The 21,395-nt window shown below is 44.5% G+C and overlaps 2 protein-coding genes across 2 annotated transcripts; both read left to right on the top strand.

The window, feature by feature from the left end:
• The first annotated feature begins 4,176 nt into the window (after positions 1-4,176).
• On the top strand, positions 4,177-14,616 carry LOC105691987 (somatomedin-B and thrombospondin type-1 domain-containing protein-like). The gene is made up of 5 exons (XM_025747173.2): positions 4,177-5,484; positions 9,823-10,020; positions 10,112-10,184; positions 11,427-11,503; positions 13,801-14,616. Exons 1-5 carry the CDS (start codon positions 5,235-5,237, stop codon positions 14,004-14,006), a joined length of 804 nt encoding a protein of 267 aa, XP_025602958.2. The 5' UTR covers positions 4,177-5,234; the 3' UTR covers positions 14,007-14,616.
• A 2,186-nt stretch (positions 14,617-16,802) lies between these two features.
• Positions 16,803-20,299, top strand: LOC105692091 (phenoloxidase 1). Its single transcript, XM_012411074.3, has 9 exons — positions 16,803-17,089; positions 17,161-17,353; positions 17,444-17,667; positions 17,766-17,968; positions 18,050-18,467; positions 18,551-18,679; positions 18,773-19,100; positions 19,190-19,422; positions 19,500-20,299. Exons 1-9 carry the CDS (start codon positions 16,979-16,981, stop codon positions 19,749-19,751), a joined length of 2,091 nt encoding a protein of 696 aa, XP_012266497.2. The 5' UTR covers positions 16,803-16,978; the 3' UTR covers positions 19,752-20,299.
• The last annotated feature ends 1,096 nt before the right edge of the window (positions 20,300-21,395 follow it).

The following is a 21,395-nucleotide window of genomic DNA, read 5'->3' as shown; positions in this document are numbered from 1 at the left end:
TGGAACCGCTTCCAGCGTATGGAGTACGAGAAAACAAAAACTTTTGTAATCTTAAACTTTTCCGTTTGCTTTATATTGCCGGGATAAGTTTTTTTTAACTTTTCAAGTATTCGAGAAATATACCTACTGCATATTCCCGGCTCTGGTTAATAGTAAATGGGGCGCTAGTCGTTTTTAGCGATGAACTCATATCCCGAGTGCTTGTAACCGAGGCACCGCTTCATTCAACGGGACCGGGAACGCCCGCATTTTTGGAAAAACTCAAAATTTCATATTCATGTAAAAAAAAAGAACGCTACATCGCGCGCATCCGTCCGTATAACCGCACGTATCGCGGAATTCAGCCGTTTGCAAAAAATAAAACCAAACAAATAAATAAATCATTAAAAAAGCTCTGCAATTTGTAACACAACTCATCTCTCACTTCTAAAGAGTTGCAAATCTTCGGCGAATATCTTTATCCACTGTGAAATAGATCGACACTATCAACTCAGAATTTTGAATTTAGAACATTTAGAAATCTACGAATATTGAATCGTACATGATACGGTTATTTCGATCGTCGCGTTACGGTATGGTTTTGAGATTGTTCGCGGGATGAAATATCGGGTAATAATTGATCCCCGGGTAAAAACGGATGGTTGGCTAGTCGCTTTGCAATTTTTTCGTGCGGAATGGAAAAGCGAATCGCGAGAGCTCAGGCTCAAAACCTTGAAAGGCCCTCAAAGCAGCCACTCGTTCTAAAAAACTGACGGAAATTCAAGAGCCGAATGCATGCATTATTCATTCTCGTCTCACGAACATCGTTCAAAAGGCACGCAATATACGCGCCTATTTCACCCAGTTTTGTTACCCGCGTTGCTCCGCACTTCTCACAGGTATATGCATACATACATACATACGTATTCGCTAAAACGAGAAACTAAATCGTTCGTCTTGTTCCGCGGTTTATCGTTTCTTTTGAATTCCCTTCCCAACACTCCTCGATCGGATTCCACGTGCCGATATATCACCTAAAAATTAATCGAGTTCGTCGTTCATTGGATATGAAAAAATCTGGTCTCCGAGCGCGATTTCAACGTCATCACGGATCGACTCCGTATTACTCCGGATCTGCGAAGCGATTACTCGAAGTGGATCGAGGTATTCGAAGTTTCCTAATTTCCGTACACGCCAGTAGGAATAAATTTACATATCGCCCGGCAGAACTAAATTATGCCCGTCGGTCAGTCGGGCGCATATAAGAGTAAGCATCGAGGAATATATATGAGTGAAAATTGTCAATTTACCGCGGCGTAACGACTTTAGTACCGCGTAGCTTGTGTAATTCCCACAGCGGCGGGCGGGGTACGGGAAATTCGTCGATCCCGCGATGCACGGATGATTTGAATTGTGAATGGGAATAATTTTATCCGTTGACCGCGCGCCGCGAGCGGGAATAGGGAATCGGGCTCGGTCGACGATCGGTCGTCGATGGTCCGTCGGGAGACCGACTTTTATTTTATCGTCCGGTCGTAAAAAGCGTAAGAAAGTCGCTAGATAGTTGGCAACGACGTATAAACTATAACGCGCGGTGCGCGAGGTGTACGTGGGCGAGGCACGCGGGTCGCATCCCATCCGCGCTCCGTCGAACCTCGGAGAGAAAAGAAGGACAATTAATCTTGGGAATAATACCGCGAGATAAATTCTTGTCCAAGGGACAAATTTATTTATTTTTCCGAATGAGACGCGAGTCGGAGTTATCCGGCCGTTATGAGAAGTCGCTTTTTAACGGGAACGGTGTCTAACCAGAAAAGCATCGATACGCGGAAATAACGTAGGAGAAAAATGGAGAGAATAAATAGAAATCTACGAAGTTAGGGGGAGCCCAAAGAGGTATTATAAATAAAGCAATAGAAAACAAAGTGGGAGGAAGCGTAGAGAATATGAGAATCGGAAGTGGGAGTTGAAAGCGGGGGTTGTGGAATATCTCGAATTTATGGGGAAAACATTACTTCCGAACAGACCTCGAAGCAACTCAACCGCTCTCTCGATCCTACGCCCACGCTATCCGACGAAAGTAAAACAAAGAGCGCGCTTCGCGATACTCCCTGAATTCCCAGCTACGACGCTGTCATGTTCCTTTTCATTTGACGCGATTCGAAGACATTTTTTACTTCGACTCCTACGAGATTCGCGCGACACCTTTCAGCTCTGCGGTGGGCGAAACACACCCGAGTCGCCGTGGGATTTCCGTTTTCCACGTAATATGCGTGAAAAACGGACCCATTGCAGCCCCGTTATTCGTCTAAGCTACGATCCCCGAGGACCCCGGCTAAATCAACAAGGTTCTTTGAGATCTCTGGCGACCTCGCGTGATATCAAGATTTCCCCGTTCTGGATCAGATCTGACGTTATCGGCCGTACGTTAACTTGGTAGGAAATGCAAAACCTCGAATTGCCGATATCGCGAGGGCGATCATTTGCTCGATTTCAAAGTCTGGTCAACACCGGATGAGTAAATTTGAGCAAATATTTGCCCTTCGTAGGAAAGGCCGTCGTCATCCGCCGAGAGTCCCGATCACCCGAAATGGCTCGGAACGGTAGCGTCGCAGCGTCGCGTGTATGGCACGACCAGGACCGTACGCGGGCAGGACTTCGGACGTCGCAACCGAGGGATCTGGACGTCCTCTGAGGTGGAAAATACATACTTCGGGGCAGCAAAAAGGGCTGCCAATGGTACGGATGTTTGTCTACCGAAAGGTTTCGGGCTCCTTTGAAGATCTCCGAGGTTGTTTGTTGCGTGCGTCGTACAACCGTGAACGCGTGCCGCCGTCTGCAAAACTTTGCCGTGAGAGTCCGTTGAAAAAGATGAGAAGCGTTAGCGGCCTGTCACGATTTGCATAAGTAGAGTGACGTTGTGAATGTAAAGTTGTGAAAACCGCGAGTGGGAAAAATTAGTCTTCAAAAACTACGGAAACTTCGGCCGAGCGAGGTGTACATGTACAACGAAAATAAACCGGAAGTTTACAAAGTGACGGTCCAGGTAGCTGAAAAAACTCTTTCACGGAGCATTTTCAGCTGCCAGATTCCGAAACGAAAACACTTTTTTTTTTACACGCCCCCGTATTTATAGTTTCGCTTGTTCGGAGAGCGAACATGCCGAGTCGATCGTTGTCACGGTGTTCGCACTTCTCAAATTCGGAACTCTCTCTCTCTCTCTCTATCCTCTCTCTTGAAACTTTGTTCATTCAAAGTGAGCGCAGAAGCGGTACTTCGAGTTTGTCAATGTCCTTCTATTATATTTCCTCGTCAGGTTTATATACTCAAGACTTTGCGCAAATGTATTAAACGCCACCGCTCTTTGCAGTACCTACACCGTATACCGTAGCTAAAGCTCGTGCATAAATCCTGCGACGTTTATCGGAATTATTATCCGCTGAAAATAGAGGTATTAATTTTTTATCGAAATACCCAAGAACCCGCTATCGCGCGTACATACAATGACGCCACGTTATTTTCATTCGTTTTCGAGCAACGACTAGAAACAAAAAAAAAAGAAAAGAAAAACAATATAAAAAAAAAAAAAAAATCAGCAAGAAACGAATATCCCCCGTATGCACATGTAAGCCACCGTCGGGTGTGGGCTGTTGCGTCATATTTCAAACGTCGGTAGCCCAATCATCAATCATTGCTAAATAAACCTTTCGGCCGAACAGCGCGGTGCACGCGTTGAAGGGTGGGCTCGTTTCGGCCGCTATATCCCCTTCCCCTCCGTCCTCTTTAAATTAACATCCCCCCGTGGCAACCGCTGTTCCCAATTTGCAAAGGGGTGCCCCTGACCATCCGATATACAGCCGTGTACAACGTATACATATGCCCGCGCTTTAATTTTACAAACGCAGGTGCATCGCGAAAAAGCTCTTTAATCAGGGTACACCCCGACTTTGCACCGGTGCGGCGCAGCCGCTGGAGCGTAAAATTTTCTGCTCTCCGTCAAGGGATAAGGGATGAAAAGTTCGCGGGATTCCCTACGTTCGCCAAATCCATAATCGACGATATCGTACCCTCTGTAAACCTACATACGCTCTCGCTACGTACCGCGGCTCGGTATCTTGTTTAATAAATTGTTTGCTGATTTCTCTTGAATTTTGGGACATGCGCTAAGGTCCCGTGTCCCGTCGTTCGCGAGCAGGGCGCGAATTCTCGACTTTAGCTTTAGTAGGGTCGCGCAGTTCGACCCCGCGACGTGACCGAGCAAGGGGATTGCGTTTCTTTCTTGCCGTCTTCTCCGTTGATTCGCCGCGCCCGAAACTTTCCCCGTAAATACGACGCGTTGAATTCGTCGAAACACTCTGGTGAATACGGGGAGAGAAAACACTGCGAGGGATTACGGGTGTCATTGAATTCGGTGTACCACCGTACCACGAACGCGTGGGAATAAATACTATATCGAGACGGTTCGAAAGCCGGCGTTTCGTTCGAAGAGAATTAGCTTTGATCGTTAGTTATTAGTTTCCGATAATTGAATGATAGATGCATTATTCATGGGATATAGGTAGCGGGTCAGCTATACCGCCGTGTAAATATTGTGTCAGCAAATGTTGTGCCGGTAATTAATTGAGTCGGAAAGTATAGGTGATCGGTGTAACACAATACTGGTCCGGGGTTCGTTAATGAATCGAGAAAATAGCCGGATCGTCACGTAAAATCTGGCGGATAACAGCTGCCCGCGTGTATAAACCGGTGTAACAATGTATGTTATTTTCGGTGTGTCGAACACCGCGTTCAACACGGACTCCACGGTGCCATAAGTTTCGGATGTCCTCGTGTTTAATTAGAACGTCATACCATAGATGTATTCATCGGTGTTCTCGTTTAGTTGTAATTAATTAATTGGAGTAATACCTAATTAAATATAAGAAAAAAAAAAAAAAAAAAAGGAAAGGAAAATATATACATTGGTACGGTATGAATAAATAAAAGCAAACGCGTGTAATATTTAAAGATTCGCGCTAATTAAGCCACCGTTAATTAATCGAGTGTTTTGTTGTTGTTGTTGTTATTATTATTGTATTATTTAACGTACGAGTCGAGGCGGGCGAGGAAATTGAAATTTCTAAATTGGCTGTTACGTGGAAGTGAAGTTACGCAATTGAATTAACAATCGAGGATCGTTAAACAAACGGCAGTGCGCGATCCACCCCACCACCCCCCCCATCTACACAAATGAAACGCGTCTCAATAATATAATAATGAAGAATGTAACTTTGAAGACCATTTTTTTCCCAGTTCTTCTAACGGCCATTCAATTCGTCCAATTAATTTACGCCGGTAGTTGCAAGGAGGCGAAACTTTGCTGTTCGGGGAGGGACTCGGCGTGCGTCGTCCAGAAAACTTCACCCAACGCCATAATTGAAGGACCCCAAGATAAGCCGTGTTACTGCGATCACGCTTGCTTGAAATTGGGCGACTGCTGTAACGACTTCAAGGATAGCTGCGGAGGTGATTTTTATTATCCTCATGTTCAACCGCGTCGATCACGTACAACGTAGACCCCCCCCCACCCCCCCGTATACAAATCGTACTACGACCACTTCGTTGTCAGAGGGAATATTCTATTCGGAGAATAGGAAATTCAGCGTCGATGCCGTGGAAGTTCACCCTCGTAGTTGTGTATACTTACGTAAGAAAGAGGGTCGAGACATTATAAATAGATATCGATATTTATTCAGGAGGAAGGAATCGTGTCTCCTCGTGTTCCGCGCGGCGTTCTTCCGCGGATGGATACACGTAAAGCTTGCTCACACAAAGTTCACCTCCCCCTCCCCCGAGGGAGCGAAAGGGGGATTATTGACTAGTTTCGTAAATTTATCGCGAAAAGGCTGAATAAATTACTTCGCGGGATTTCAACAGCTGTCTACGAAATCGAAACGATGTTTTTTTCCCTTCTATTTTTCGTTATTATCGCGCGATAAATGTGGGCCAATGATGGAAATAGCCTGGCGGGGGTGAAAAATTGAAAATTGTATCTTCAATTTTACAGCCTTCGCTACTTTTCCTACCACTCGCCCTGTTGGAAAATTCCGCAACCTTAAAATGTCTGGGTAATGGTTATTTAGCCGATTCTCTATTTCCTTTGCCGGTATCTCCTCTTTAATAAATATCGCAGGGAAAACTAACGGGCGATTGTTGGCACTGATCCGCGCTTCGGAAAAAAAAAAAAAAAAAAGAAAAAAACACCGAGCGCGATCCGTTCGCCGTGTGGATGTGGGAGATTCAAATCACACCCGCGCACCGAGAAGATTTATTAATCTTATCGGTGAAAACTCTCATTCCGTTTGTTCGCCCCGCTGGTTGCAAACAGTTTTTTTCGATTATACTTTCCACTTCCCTCCCCCCCCTCCCCCCTCCCCCCCCTCGCCCCTCCCCCTCGACTATCAGCGAACGTACATTCTTTCGAAGATTAACACTCGCACGTCGTGTATTTGTTTTTCGTCGTCGTTCCGTTTCTTTTTCTCCCCTCTCTTTATCATCGATCTCCGCATCCCACGAACGTCGATTTCTTCGGAAATATATAGCGGCGATTCGGCGCTCGCGATTCACGCGAAACTGAGGGGTACTAATTGGTACGGTTACGGGTTAATTTACGGGATGCGCCGCGATCCGAGCTTTCGACTGTGCAATTCTACGGGGATTACGTAATACGTCGTTAAAGTCAAACTTTGAAAACTTCACGCTCGAACGTGGAGCCGGCAATCGGTCCGCCCGCCGTTTCATTTGTCGTGGGAATTGCGGAAATTCGTCGTAATACACCGATTGACGAGCATCAAACGGAAACGCGGGACGAACGATCAAACGGACACAGAGGACCATCCTCGAGCCCGCATGTCATTTAATTTGTCCGGACGCGGATCCGACTAACTTTTCGTCAATTTCAAAAATCGAAAAACTTGCTCTCCTCTCCCCACCGGTTCAACTCCCCGTACGAACCACGAAAAGGCTTACGCGGACCGTACTCTGGAGAGTCTGCGGATGAGAAGGAAAAAAGAGACAACTTTTTTGGCCGACGATCGGGAGTGCGAAGAAATGAAGGGAAACGAATTTCCGATACGTTATACGATAAATCGTAGTCTAGTTTCGATCGATTGAAACGTCTGTTTTAACGTTCGTGTATCGCAGATTCTGAGAGGTGGTTTACAGCCTCGTTCGCTTGTTATCCCGTACGGATAATCCGATCCGTGTATATTATGTTAGTTTCCAGTAGACTCATCGCTTCGCTAACCGAGAAATGGTTCGGATCTGTAGCGGCGTAACGTTGCTTTTAATTATATGGCAGGGAGGAGGGTTCGTTTTGGAATTTGGCTTTTGTAGAGCAGGAAATGAATACCGCCTATGACTATAGGCCATCGCTCGTCTCTTCCGTCGCTTTCGCGAAATTTCTCACTCTAAAGAGAGAGAATTGATCAAACCAGCGTGGCTCCCACGCGAATGAAAAGCCCATTGACGTCAATTGCAAGTAAAGCTTGTGTACGTACACCCCTTAGGGAAAAATTGAAAATGATGTTCTAATTTATTGTTCATCTCAAGGCTATTCATCTCCTATCCTTTTTAATCCCTTCCAATATCCATTGTGGATCAACGTAATGTACGTAATGTGTACCTACTCCTTCTTCTTACCTAAAACACAGTTTTTCACTCGAACATTTTCGTTCGGATTTCATATCCGCCCTAACCTTCGCCACTTTTTAAAGGTCACAGCTTTTCACGCGAACGTTCGTAATTAATTTTTCTTTGTTCGTTTTTTTTTCGCTTAAATGGGTTTTCTCTACGTAACGAGTGACGTAACAAACTTGAGTATTGCTGCGCCAAAGAATACTATTTTTTTTTACTATTATTATTAGCGACGAAATTTATACGTATACGTATATATATTTATTATTCAACCACCTAAGCCTCGATTGCTTCTTATTGTTAGTTACGGGCCATTAAATCCCTAAGTAGATCTAAAAGCTTGCGCGAGTAAAAATTTCGAGGTGGGTATTAATCTGGAGGAGGAATGGTTACGCGATTTTAAGCACTTTTTTCATTCTTTCGCCGTAATTTTCCATTCCATTAAATTTGATCACCTTTAAACAGATTTTTTTTTCTCTCGTCTCGGTCTATTTTTATATCAGTTTTTTTTTTTTTTTTTTTTCTTTATTAGCTGACTTATCTTTCGCGAAACGTTGCGGAAGTGGAATTCATCCCCGAGGGCTCGATGTCGGGTCCTGCGATTTTTTTTTCTCTTCCGTACATCCTCCCAGTCCAAAAATTGACTCCACCACCGAAAATCCCTCGACCAATAAAATGCGGGTTATAGTCACTACCGCGGCTCTCTCATCGGGTTATTTTATCGAAGTGAAAGATTTTTAAATTGTTACAAAGTTTTCCGATGTAGCATTCCATTCATCGCGTCCCGACGAAGCAGAGAATTGAGCAAGATGAAATAGAAATTGTTAATTAAATTGCAAATTACGTCACGTTTATCGTGAAAACTTCGTCAGCGTTCGCGTATAACACGTTACAACTTTTAACCACGATCAGATTCAGGAATAATTGCTGTAGTTTTTTCACATATTTTTCACAATGCACGCTGCATAGAGAGACAATCAAGGTTAAAATTGAGTTTTTTTTTTCATACTCAATCGAGAAGTATATAGTCGCGGTGGACATTTTTTTATACCACACATAAGTAACGATTCTCCGTCTCTTCGAGGCGTCTGAATATTTCAATGTTTTTAAATATTATTTGAAAATGCTGCGCGGGTTGCGCGATGCCAACAATTTTCCTCGCTCCACCCTCTCCCACCCCTCACCCCACCCCCCTCGGAGTGTTTCGGGAGACAAACTTTTCGTTAGCACGCCTCCGGGAGTAGAATATGAAAAACGGAGGACAGGGAATACAGCTGCACGAAGAAAGAGTGCAATAATTCAAAGTTAATAGTTACCCATCCAGTGCTTGAAGAATGAGTAGCTGGGTACAATTTGTTAAATCATCATGAAGCGTAGGAGTCAGGAGCAGTCGAGGACAAACTGCTGAGTCTGGCTCAGCGCCAGTTAGAAGTCTTTTAATTGCCGTAGCTACGCTACGATTCTTATTTCTATTACTCGAATTTTTATTGCCTTATTTCTTCGTGTTTCACCTCCGTTCGACCGACGCCCAGACAGGTAGAAAACAAAAAAAAAGAAAGAAAGAAAGAAAGAAAAACGGAGAAACGAAAGGTATAGTAATGTATACGGCGGTTCGGTGGTACGTGATTGTCGTACTATTCGAAAACATAGTACGTATTTCACATTTCGCTCTCCGGGGTGTTGTCTCTGCAACGCCACCGCAGTTTTAGTTTATTTATTTCGTACCCCTCGTCCCGTCGGGGGAAAGGAAATTTTCTTCCAACTACTTAACTTCCGGTTTAACCGACTTCCGGATAGTTTTCTGCCGGAGAATCGCCAGAAATGTTCTTGCTTCGAAGATCCGGTACAAAATGCCTTTTGTGTAATCGTTTCTTTTACCCCGCGTAATAAGTAGGTAGAGCGCGAAGTAAAATAAAGTCGACTAGTCGCGTTAGTTACATAAAAAAAAAAAAAAAAATAGGAGAAAAGAAGTAAACTTTAACTGGAAGTTTATCGAGAAACATTTTATTAAACGGATAAACTTCTGTCGCGAATGTAATTCATTTGTTAACGTGTTTTTTTTTTTTTTTTTTTTCTCTTATCGCGGTTAGTTGTGCGAGAATGTGAAAAAAAATTATTTTTTCTTTCAATTTTTATGGCGATACACGTGCCGTTTATTTATTGTTCAAGTCGTTGACTGTGCGGTCTCGGAGTGGAGTCAGTGGTCGGTTTGCGACAGCAAATGCGGACCAGGTAGCCAAACCAGATCAAGAATCATCGTGAACGCCGATAAAAATGGAGGAAAACACTGTCCCCAGTTGGAAGAAAGCAGAGGTTGTCAGAGCAGCGACGATTGTCATCGACGGAATTACAGCGCTGCTCTGAAAGGTTCGAAAATCGTCGGATTATCGGCGAATGAAAAGTCTTCGATCATCGTTGACTCGGATATGATAATTGTGCACAACTTTCATGATTTTAGAAGTCGCTTTGCTGTTGCCGAAAAATTTGGACGGACTGCCGGAGCGGAGCGACGAAAACACCGTTTCCGAGAGGTGGGTTTTTCCCTTCCTTCCTTTTTTTTTTTTTTTCGACGACTCCCTCTGGATGGTTTGAAATGTCGAAGACACGATTCCATACAGTTTGCCCACCCGTTAGCTTTCCGAACGGGTGTATCATGCGAACTCTCTCGCATGGCACTTGTTTTATCAAATTCTGTAGACTAGTCGATCGAAGGAAGTTATCGAAAGTCTGCGGTTACAGCAAAGTGAATTCAATCGGTTCGAAGTACCGCCTACCCATCGAGTCGATAACTTTTTGAAGAACCCCCGTCGGACGTACGGGTGCATCTTTGCACTTGGAAAATCTTCTAGCTTTCCATTACGCGTCCGGTCGTTATGGCAACCATTTAGAGAAACTTTCCTCAGATTTCCACGGTGAGGAACTCCGACCGGGGAACCCTTTCAAAGATATTGCGAATATAAAAGCTGTGCACCCGCGGTGGTGCGCAACTCGGAAAACCCCCCCCCCTGCGCGGGTGTTTTCATTGAAGTCGAATTAACCCCGTTGATTTTCATTTATTGTTCAAATGCGGCCGACACTCGGTTCTCGAGAAATAAACGAACGCGAAATGTGCATTACACAATGTGGAATAAAGGAAACGCGGTTAACGAGGAATTACAATACCCCCGCTAACGTACGTACGTACGTACTGCACTACGTACGCTACAAGGCGAGCGATTCAATTCGGCCCGGTAACGCGCGCAATCATTTGTGTTCGCCTTGTACGAAGCTCACTTTGCCTATTCTCGTTTTAATAGTATCTGGAGTCGCTCTCGTATTATATTCGCAGAGAAAGAGGATACGGGACGATTATAAAACCCTGTTCTAGTTTTTCCGTCATTTTCGAACGATCTTGCTTTTGGCCTTAAACGAACGAATTTTGAACGAGTTTGTCTTTCGCCTAGAAAATCAAAGGGCAGAATTATCGCGTTATTCGCAACTTCCGTTACTAGCTCGTATTTATTTTTCGCTGAGGAAATGACCTGGAAGTGTTACGAACGGTCGAGCGAAATGAGCTGCGAGGGTAGATAATTCTCGCCAATGTTCATTCCACTTTCGGTCTCCTCGAGATAAATACGAAATTCTCAGGGATTTTTAACGCGACCCCTAGGCGACCGTGTAAAAAATTTCGGAATATGATCACCTATTCATCATGCAGCTGTTATTCGAATGATCGTTTTCGATGAACTTTACGTGAAAAATTATGTCGCTGATCGATTTGAATTTTTTTTCAGCTACTGCGTCGTTTTCAAGGTCATAAGAGCTACCAAAGCATGTTGCAAGGATCCTTCTTTGGCGAAACTGAACGCGGGTAAGATGTACTTGATAATTTTCAGTTTTTTTTTTTTTTTTTATTGTTGTACGCTAACGTTTAATTTTTATTTCAGTCATAAAATAATCGAACCTCTTGATAAATTCGTTTGAATTAAATACGATATCTACCATCATCCACGATAAACTAGCTTGTAATCAAGAGATAGGGAGCGTGTTCCGCTGGTTACGTGTGTTTCTACTGTCAGTTGGATAAACAGTTGACCACGACCGCAATGGAGGATGTCGGATAAGAAGTCAGTCAGTTCTTTCACTCCTTTCTCCGATAGTTTCTGTAACGATATTATACATCGTTCTTTTGTTTCCGTTATCGTTTTCGAAAACAGTTTACTCTGTTCGCAGAGATGATCCTTTTGTGCTCAAGGAAGCGGTAAACAGAATCTGATTTACCGGATTCAACAAATTCTGGCTTTGTTGACCGGAAAAGGCGGAGTAGGAGTAGGTGGTGGTATTGCTCGGTACGCGGGTGTATAGGTATCCCGAAACGCTCGACCTTCCATAAAACGGTAAAATGAAACAAAGGGGAAAGAAAAAAATTACAATAATAACGTCGATCGCCGCGAAATCGACGAACATGGAACATTCGACGGCAAGAATTCCGTCGGAAATTCCCCCGCAGTCCACACACGTGATATTTCTACCCCGTTTGATTCTTGACCACCTACGCAGACGCTTCGCAATTACCCTAATAAACATTCGGAACATGCCCATCGATTGAGAATATTCATATTTATTTTATCGACAGTCGGATCGATATATCGGTACGTAACGACGCGGCGCGTGGTTGACATGGGTATACTGTACATGTATAAAGAAGATGGGGAGCGTGACAGAAATCAGCAAAAAGGGAATTGTTGATTCGCTCGAATATATCCTGTAGCGTGAGAAACGTTATCTGTAATAATTCGGTTTTTACTTTTATTGCAGCGTGCCGGCACGTGGCAGAGGTTGTACAGTATTCGTCGGGACAGATATCGGTTTCGCGAGTCCCGCGGTCAGAGGGACGGGCGAACGGCGAAATGGTGATTCCGCTTTAGAGACGAAACAATCTATTTGTGTTTTTATGTATTTTGCCTGTTGACGACGAGGTACTCGAACCGAGTGAAGTTGGCTGAAGGATCACTCCCGGTAGCGTAGATAGGTACGTACGTACGTACGTGCGGGTCGAAAGCATTAGGTCGAGAGGTGTGGGCGGACATCCTGGCACAGGATCGGACAAGTGCGATTGTCGGGTTTTCGAGTGGTTGTTTGCCCGGCGAACTCGATGATCTCGAAAGGGTCAAGATCGTTCCGTCCCGACAATGAGTGGGGGCGGAGGCGTCTCCGTTGGAACGAGAGTCTTTTTTTTTGGAAAAAATTTCAATGTCGTCATTCTCTGTTTCTGTCGAGTTCGCTCCCTCGAAATCTTCGCTTGTATCCACGAGTCTCTCGTTTCTCATCTGTTACCTCAATTCCGACCGCGAGCTTTAATTGTAGGGATTATAATTGAAGAAAGTTTGGAAAAGGTATATAATTTTAACAAAAAACAACGACTCCGTTCCCGAAATATTGTACCTCGGGCTCGGCATTTGCGTAATTTTCCACTCCTCGTCTTGTACACCGACGTGCTCTACCGCTTTAAATTAGCTACGAGGGTGAGAAACTCCCGTCACCTCGGGGGGGAGTTCCACATTTTATCTCCTCGGAGATTACCTCCGAAATTAAAATTATTTCCCCGCCTCATATTTATCCCCGTTTCGAACAGTAGGAAACTGAATAATTACAAAGTAGCTTCTTCTTCTTCTTCTTTTTGAATCCACACATCAAATCGATAAAAAGTCATTCATTTACCGGCGACGCGCGACTAGAGGCGAGTCGCCCTCGCAGACGTGAGAATTTTATTAAAACTAGTGGAAAACCAAAGCGTGTTAGACGAAATTCGAGGGTGTGAGCATTCTCGTATTTTTCGAACGGAAATTGATTTCTCCGCGTTTCAAAGTTTCGCCGACGACGCACCACGGCGGTCGCCCGTGATAGACAAAGAAAAAAACGCGCGCGTCACTCGCTCCGGAGGTTTTATCACGTTCCACAATTCAAAAAGTATTATTCAATCGAGTCGCTTTTTCCCCTTTTTTTTTCCCCCCACCACTTTTACCAGATTCGTTTTCGGGTTATCGGGTAACCGTGCTTTTGCATATGAAATTTGATTTCCCGAATGACTGCAGGTAACACCGTACCCTGGAAACAAAGGGGGGAAACCAACGCCATCCGTAACGTCGAAATCTCGTTTGTTTTCAGGTTCTCAAGTCTGCGTGCGTTGTCAGGCTCGTGCCTTACGCCGTGTTCTGGATTGGCGATGTCAGGGCGACGGGGAATCGGACGGTGACAGGTGGAGCATTTTGTCATCGGCGCATTGTCACGGCAAGTGGATCCGCACCTTGAAAACCGGTCCGAAATGCGACGCCGCGGAGTGCCAACCCCAAGCCCTATTCCTTTTTGTTTGAAATGGAAACGGAGTCGACGCTTTTCCGGAGCCACGGCGAAGCTCCGACTGGACGCGGGTGTCTTCGGGAATAAAATTTAATCACCTTACCGGACATGTCCGCGGCGTAGAAGCCCCTGTTTCGATCGGCTGATCACCCCCCTCCCCCTGTACATATAAAACCTGCTTTCAAGTACCATTTCAACTTAAAGTTATTATACGTTTAAGAGAAGTATAAGGAGCGTAATCAATTAGCTGGTTGGCTTATGCCGGCGTAGGTTTCACCCAGACATATCCCCCCTGGGAGTTGCGAGATCCTAAAGCTGATTTCGTTTAGCCGTAATACCTATTGCTACCGGGTAGTTTCTTGGACGAGTATTTCCATGGAACTTTATGTGTAATTGGCCTCCCTGATGACGCTTCAGTGGATTGTACATAAAATCACACATACATATATATACATTGTATACTTATGTTAGTATGTACCATTCATATATACAGTAACCTAATATCCCTATAGATACTTACGCATACGTTGTTAATTAAAACTTAAGAATTAGTTGTAACGATACTGATTGTAATATTCTCTATAAATGCATAATAAAAATTATTTTAGACACTGTGACCACATATCAGCTATACGAGCTTCGTAACGAGTCATGTAAGAGACGCGCACAATAAAACGTATATCCCGTAAATCGATGGTATAATTGAGACGATGCCGTAAATTTTTGTAATCTCAGTTATCGGAGAGGAACGTGTTGGCAGATTTTTCGCAATTTCAGGATCTACATTGAGCGTGGAGTTTGTTATATTAGAATTCTTTTGACGCAGCTATTAAATTTGGAGTAACCGGAACACTATCAAAGACCGAATTGCCGTTGAAAATTTCGTAATCTCGGTAGGAGAGAGATGTAAAACACAGCGCAAACTTTGTCGAGGTCTGGCCGTCTGCTAAGTGCTCGTTTCCTTGCAAATTCACAGATTGAGAAATACCACCCTCTTCATCTCCCTTTCTTGAAGAGAGAGAGAAAAATAAAACGGCGAGAACGCGGAAGAGTTTTCAGGGGGTCGTGACGAGATGGAAGAAAAATGAAAAAAAAAACAAAAAAAAAAAACGTCAAGTAAAATAAAATAAAAATAAACAAATTCAGACGCTGCAGCAGTAATGGAAAGTGGCGGAGATAAAATAATATTAGTCGAAGCCTTCTCTACTGGGGATTTCATTTAAAAGCTGTTACATTTTAGGTAACAAGATTCCGAAGCGGCGACAAAAGGTGCTCAGCGTTACTCCGCAGTTTGCCCGCCTGAGGAACGATTCAATATTCGCTACAGTCCGCGATATCTCCGAGTTATCGACCGAAATGGATGAAAAAAAAAGTGCCCGAGGTGAAAATTGAAGCGAGCCCAAACGCTTCAATTTTTCTCGCACCACTCTCATCCGTTTAAAATGAAATCCTGAGACATTCGGCACTATCTTCTGTTGTACGAACTCTCAGACGGTCGAGTTTTATCAGATTCTGACTGCGTTTAGTGAACTCAGTAATTTCAAAGTTATACCAATAATTCCCAGTGCTCGGGGGCATCGCGGTGAAATAAATGGGCGGCGAGATATGCGTTTCTCTAAATAGATCGGACAATTTGTACGAGCGCGGTCGGCGAAACTATGGGGCTACGACGGTTCATGGGTATTATGACGTCGGGGTATTCGCGTCCGCATAGAAATTAAGGAGATGTTGGGCGAGTTGGATCCGACGGCGTCGAGACGTGGTGTTCTCGGTGAGGGGTGCGGAGTGGGATTCTCGGGGAAACGTGCCTGCCTATACGGTGGCCGATATGCGGGCTAATCTGACCCGAAGTCCCGAAGGAAAACGCACGGAAGCCCGGATGTTTTCCACGGAATAAACGGTGTAGCGGAATGATATATGAAAACTAGCCGGAGTTTTGCTTTCGAACAAAACAAGTCGAACGAACGTAGATACGGCTATTAGTTCCTTCGCGCGGTTAGCCACTTCTTCGAATCGGACCGATGTTTTTGTGAAATGCAGTGAAAACAGGATGGGACTTTTCGTGTCTCGACACTTGCATAATATCACAGAGTAATGCAGACGATAAATGGAGTATTTTTATATTTTTTATCGCTACGTAGTCGGACCTCTGACCGGACGATAGTAAACGATTTTAGGGGGACTGTGCTCGGCTGCTAATTACTCAACATGAACATTTCAATTTGAGAGAGAAAATCTTTTATCTTAACGACCGCAACACAAGCAATTACGAAATCTCTACAACTATTTTGATGGGATAGGTCAAGTTAGGTGTTTTGAGGCGTTCGTCTCGGCTCGTGAAAATCCAGTTTGAAAGGAATCACGAGCCTCATTGATTTATAACGACTTCTTTTCACTACCGCTTCGTACATCTACTTCGATAGAACGATATCAAGAAAATTCTTTCGAGCTAATTACTCGAACGTTATAAGCAAGATACGGATCTTTCGCAGGGGAATAACGTCAATAGGAAACAGTTAGCCGCAATATTTCAAAGTGTCTGGTATACTTTTGCCTCAAGTGTACAAAACCGCGGTATGTATACTCTCCGTGTATTTCGTTACTTTCAGACACAGAAATAATTATTTAAAATTCTTCAAGACGGACCGAGTGACGTGTACCAACCCATTTCATAAAGCCCTGACTGTGTCTAAGTCCGACTACGCCCTACGATACAAGTTTTTCAAATTGTTTATTGTAGCGCTGATTTATCAAGAAACCGCTGACCGCTATATCCTTTGACTCGCGTATAAGTAGCTGCCAGAGTTGGCATTGAGCATCAGTCAGTTTGTGTTCATCGAAGTGCACCGACGGACTAGATCCTGTCCCCCGGCTGAAAATTAGTCGCGTCAACGAAATTCCCCTCGTTCGCTTCCTTCCGACGAATTTCTCTCGTTGTTAGATAACTGTCTAACTTTGATTCGAAGATATATATATATAGATAAAAATGAGTGCAAAGCTATCGGACATTCTTTATCTCTTCGACCGGCCGGCCGAGCCGGTCTACGTGCCGAAAGGCGAGAAGAAGGTGGCCTTCGACATCCCCGGCACTTACTTCGTAAGTTTTCACCCGAAAATTTCTACGTTAAAGATTGAAAATCGATCAACTGATGAAATATCTTTCTACAGCCGGACCGGATCCGCCCGGTTGCCGTAGACGTGGTCAACCGTTTTGCCGATGACACGGAATCGAAGATCCAGATCCGCGAGATCACTCTACCTGATCTCAGAATCCCCTTGGAATTGGGACGTCGTGACCCCTTCTCGTTGTTCATTCCCCATCATCGTAAAATAGCCGCCAGGTTAATCGACATCTTCGTAGGTAAGCCGGACGAGAAGATCTTCGGGGGGGGCGATGAAATCGTTGTCGCGGGACAACCTTGTAAACTAACATTGCGTCGATATCACACAGGAATGCGAACCACCGATGACTTCCTGTCCGCCTGTGTCTACTGCAGGGATCGAGTGAACCCGAATTTGTTCATTTACGCCATGTCGGTGGCGATCCTTCACCGCCCCGACACCAAGAACCTTCCGATTCCTCCGCTGTCCGAAGTCTTTCCAGGAAAGTTTATGGACAGCGGTGTCTTCTCCCGAGCCAAAGAAGAAGCTAACTTGGTCCCGGCCGGAGCTCGCGTAAGAATTTTACGACTCACGCGTTTCACGCGTCCGGTCGATAGGTATCCGGAGACTCTTCGAGAAGCGAAATAATAATCTCACCTCTTCTCACGCAGCAACCGATCATCATCCCGAAAGATTACACCGCCTCCGATCTCGACGACGAGCACCGCGTCGCCTACTTCAGAGAAGACTTGGGTATAAATCTCCATCACTGGCATTGGCATCTCGTCTATCCCTTCGAAGCTGCGAGAGACATCGTCGCGAAGGACAGACGCGGGGAATTATTCTACTACATGCACCAGCAGATTCTCGCACGGTTGGTACCGAGTGGTCACCCCATCGTGGGACTTGATATTTTCGCTTGAAGCGACGATTCTCCAAATTGCTACTTTTACAGTTACAACTGCGAGCGTCTTTCGAACCGTTTGGGACGCGTGACGCGCTTCATCAACTGGTCGGAGCCGATTCCCGAGGCGTACTTCCCGAAATTGGACTCTCTTGTATCGAGTAGGACATGGCCAGCCCGTACGGCGGGTGCGGTCCTCAAGGACATTAATCGTCCGGTGGATCAACTGAACTTCGACATCCAGGATCTGCAAAGATGGAGGGATCGAATCTTCGAGGCCATCCACCAGGGTGCCGTTACAGACTCCCGTGGACAACGAATTTTGCTAACGGAAAAGGGAGGAATCGACGTGCTGGGTAACATAATGGAGGCCAGTATTTTGACACCGAATCCTAATCTCTACGGTGATTTGCACAACTTTGGACACGTCGCCATTTCTTTCTGCCACGATCCGGATCACCGTTACTTGGTGAGTGAAACCGGAACAGTTCCGGTGTCGACGTTATTGCTCGATAGCCGTTTTTTGTCATTGTTTCATTGATATTTTTTCAGGAAACATTCGGTGTGATGGGAGACTCAGCTACCGCTATGAGGGATCCAATTTTCTACAGATGGCACGCGACGATCAATGACATGTTCAATGAACACAAAAACACTCTGCCATCCTACTCACAGCAACAGGTTAATACGAATCACATGCAGATTTCGAGTTCTCCGATCCCTAAGTGGTAAGCATTTGCGATCGTGCTGATATCCCATGTTTGGTTTTTTTAGCTCGTTTACCCAGGCGTGACCGTAACCGACTGTCAGCTCGTTACCCCCAATCAACCGACCAACGTATTGTCTACATTCTGGCAACAGAGCGACGTCGATCTTTCGCGTGGTCTTGACTTTACACCCCGTGGTGCCGTATTGGCACGATTCACTCATCTGAATCACTCGCCGTTCACCTACCGAATTGCCGTCAACAACGCCAACAATTCTGCGGTGATGGGTACTTGCCGTATCTTCCTAGGACCGAAACTCGACGAACGTGGACTTCCCATCACCATGCGAGATCAGAAGGATCTCATGATCGAACTGGACAGATTCACAGTGACTCGTGAGTAAATTGAAAATTTTCGTTAATCCGATCATTGCTGACAAGCGGTAAGTCGTCTGATGTATGGACTTTGTTTTCGAACCGTATAGTTCGTCCCGGAAACAACACGATCCAACGTAGATCCGATGAATCTTCTGTGACAATTCCATTCGAGCGTACATTCAGAAATCTGGATCAGAACAGGCCTATCAGTGGCGACAACTTGGAGCAGTTCAACTTCTGCGGATGCGGTTGGCCGCAACACATGCTCATTCCCAAGGGCACCAAGGAAGGATTCCCCTGCGATCTCTTCGTCATGATTTCGGATTACAACGGCGACAGGGTGAGCAGATTTTTCAACGAATTATCGATCGAACATCCTCGGCACGATCTGATCCCCGCCTATCGATGAATTTTCAGGTCGATCAAGACGTAACGACTACTTGCACCGATGCCTCGAGCTACTGCGGAATCAAAGACAGCAAATATCCCGACGCACGTGCCATGGGATATCCATTCGACAGACGTATACCTGACGGTGTTGAGACTCTGGCGCTGTTCCGCACCAGCAACATGTTCGTCACCAAAGTTGACATTCGTTTCATCGATACCGTTGTACCTCCAAGGAGCGCCGGTACCGACGACACCTCGAATTCTCTCACATTTGCGTAAGAGGATTTTCAGGGTGAAGAGGATGTTGCTCGTTCTGGTTTATTTCCATCAGGGACAGATTTCATTGCGTAAAAATTCAAGGACTCCGATTTATTTCATTTTTGGGGAGTTTGGTTTTCTAGCAATGATAATCTGCGTGGTCTGACTCGGCTTTGAAAAAAAGGACTACGATTTTGGTATTTAATTTGTTTGCGAATGAGGATATTCGATTTGTTGACAACCGCAATTTTTCAACTGAAATTTATTCTTGGACATACCGATTGTGAGATACCAATAGCTGACTGATATCTTCATTTCTTGATATGGTACAAATACATGATGTTTAGGTACAGTAAAAAAAATCATATTTTCATAAATCATTGTAAAATTATATGCACAACCACCCGATTATTACGCTGTATATATTACGCTTAGATATAATATGTCTACGGATGCTCAAAAAAAAAAAAAAAAAAACATAAGAACATTGTATCGTGTAAATCTATATAAAGAAATGAAAATAAAAAAAAGCACAAATATATGTGTACACCAATATCATTAAATACAAATAGCACGTTTTTCATTATAACCTCACACATCGTATGACTGAGAAAAGAGTTTTGTCGTGACAATTGGATACATTCATTTGGTACTTCGATATGTTAATCAAATAAGTTGGAAATGTATTCAATATTTTTTTTCGTTTGCTTTGAAATACCACATCCAACAAATTGCGTGAATTATAAGTTTGGTCATATTCGAGAACTCCTCATATTTGAGGTAACGCGGCCATTATCGAACAGTTTAGACGCCATTTTGTGATGACTATTCTCTGCTGCTGTTGGAGTAGGAACAGGATATCAACCGAAGCGCTACCGGCGCAATCAGCTTTAGGGATCTTGATGTAGATGTGATGATTCTAATTTAGTCGCCCGTGTGGACTCTCATTGTAATCAAGCACAAATAAGTACTGCGTGTATAATATTAATTAACTTTCGCCTCCCGGCTAATCCGCTCCAATCGTTCGCTCGTACTCGTACGTACCTGCTCGGTTCCTCTTTGCTCTTCAATGTGAAACGAGAACTCCAATCTACGTCCGAAAGTAAGTGTAATCTGTACGGATCTCAAATCGATTCAATGTTAAATTTCGATGATGCTTGGACGATGCTTGAGGTTAATTAAGCGAGATGAGATTCTTATCCAATGGGCTTGGTCGACGGCCAAGTGGCGAAGCTCCGGCGCGAGCGAGCAAAGTAACATGGCGGTGGTCTATGACCACCCTGATGACCACATAGACTTGAAAGTCAATGGCACTGAGAGACAAACACCATACCTCGTAGGTTGCCCGGTTGCACTATTCAAATTTTTGGTTGTCGAGATTCGCGCCTGGCATACACACCTCAGAGGTACGGCGTGTATTACGCCAGAGCTTCGTCATTTGGCTGGTGACCAGGAGTTGAGGGTTGGTCAACTATCAAGATGACTTGATTTCAGTTGAAATTGTGAAAACTTGAATAACATAGTCGTTTGTTTGGTATGACGAGACACGCTTCTGAAGGAAATTGATGATTTCTTAACTATAAACAAATCCTTATTTCATGCAACAGAATGTATTCAAATGAAAGATTTTACATTCGTAACTGGATATCTATTTCGCCATATGCA

Source organism: Athalia rosae, chromosome 2 (genome assembly GCF_917208135.1).
Source record: "Athalia rosae chromosome 2, iyAthRosa1.1, whole genome shotgun sequence".
Classification (NCBI taxonomy): domain Eukaryota; kingdom Metazoa; phylum Arthropoda; class Insecta; order Hymenoptera; family Athaliidae; genus Athalia; species Athalia rosae.
This window is presented reverse-complemented; position numbering and strand designations above follow the sequence as displayed.

Bases quoted from the DNA above. Each gene is read 5' to 3' on its own strand.
- LOC105692091 (XM_012411074.3), top strand. From the start codon at position 16,979: ATGAGTGCAAAGCTATCGGACATTCTTTATCTCTTCGACCGGCCGGCC. The intron at 17,090-17,160 runs GTAAGTTTTCAC...ATCTTTCTACAG, and splicing joins ACATCCCCGGCACTTACTTC to CCGGACCGGATCCGCCCGGT. The intron at 18,680-18,772 runs GTTAATACGAAT...TGGTTTTTTTAG, and splicing joins CATCCTACTCACAGCAACAG to CTCGTTTACCCAGGCGTGAC.
- LOC105691987 (XM_025747173.2), top strand. From the start codon at position 5,235: ATGAAGAATGTAACTTTGAAGACCATTTTTTTCCCAGTTCTTCTAACG. The intron at 10,021-10,111 runs GTTCGAAAATCG...TCATGATTTTAG, and splicing joins TTACAGCGCTGCTCTGAAAG to AAGTCGCTTTGCTGTTGCCG. The intron at 11,504-13,800 runs GTAAGATGTACT...GTTTGTTTTCAG, and splicing joins TTTGGCGAAACTGAACGCGG to GTTCTCAAGTCTGCGTGCGT.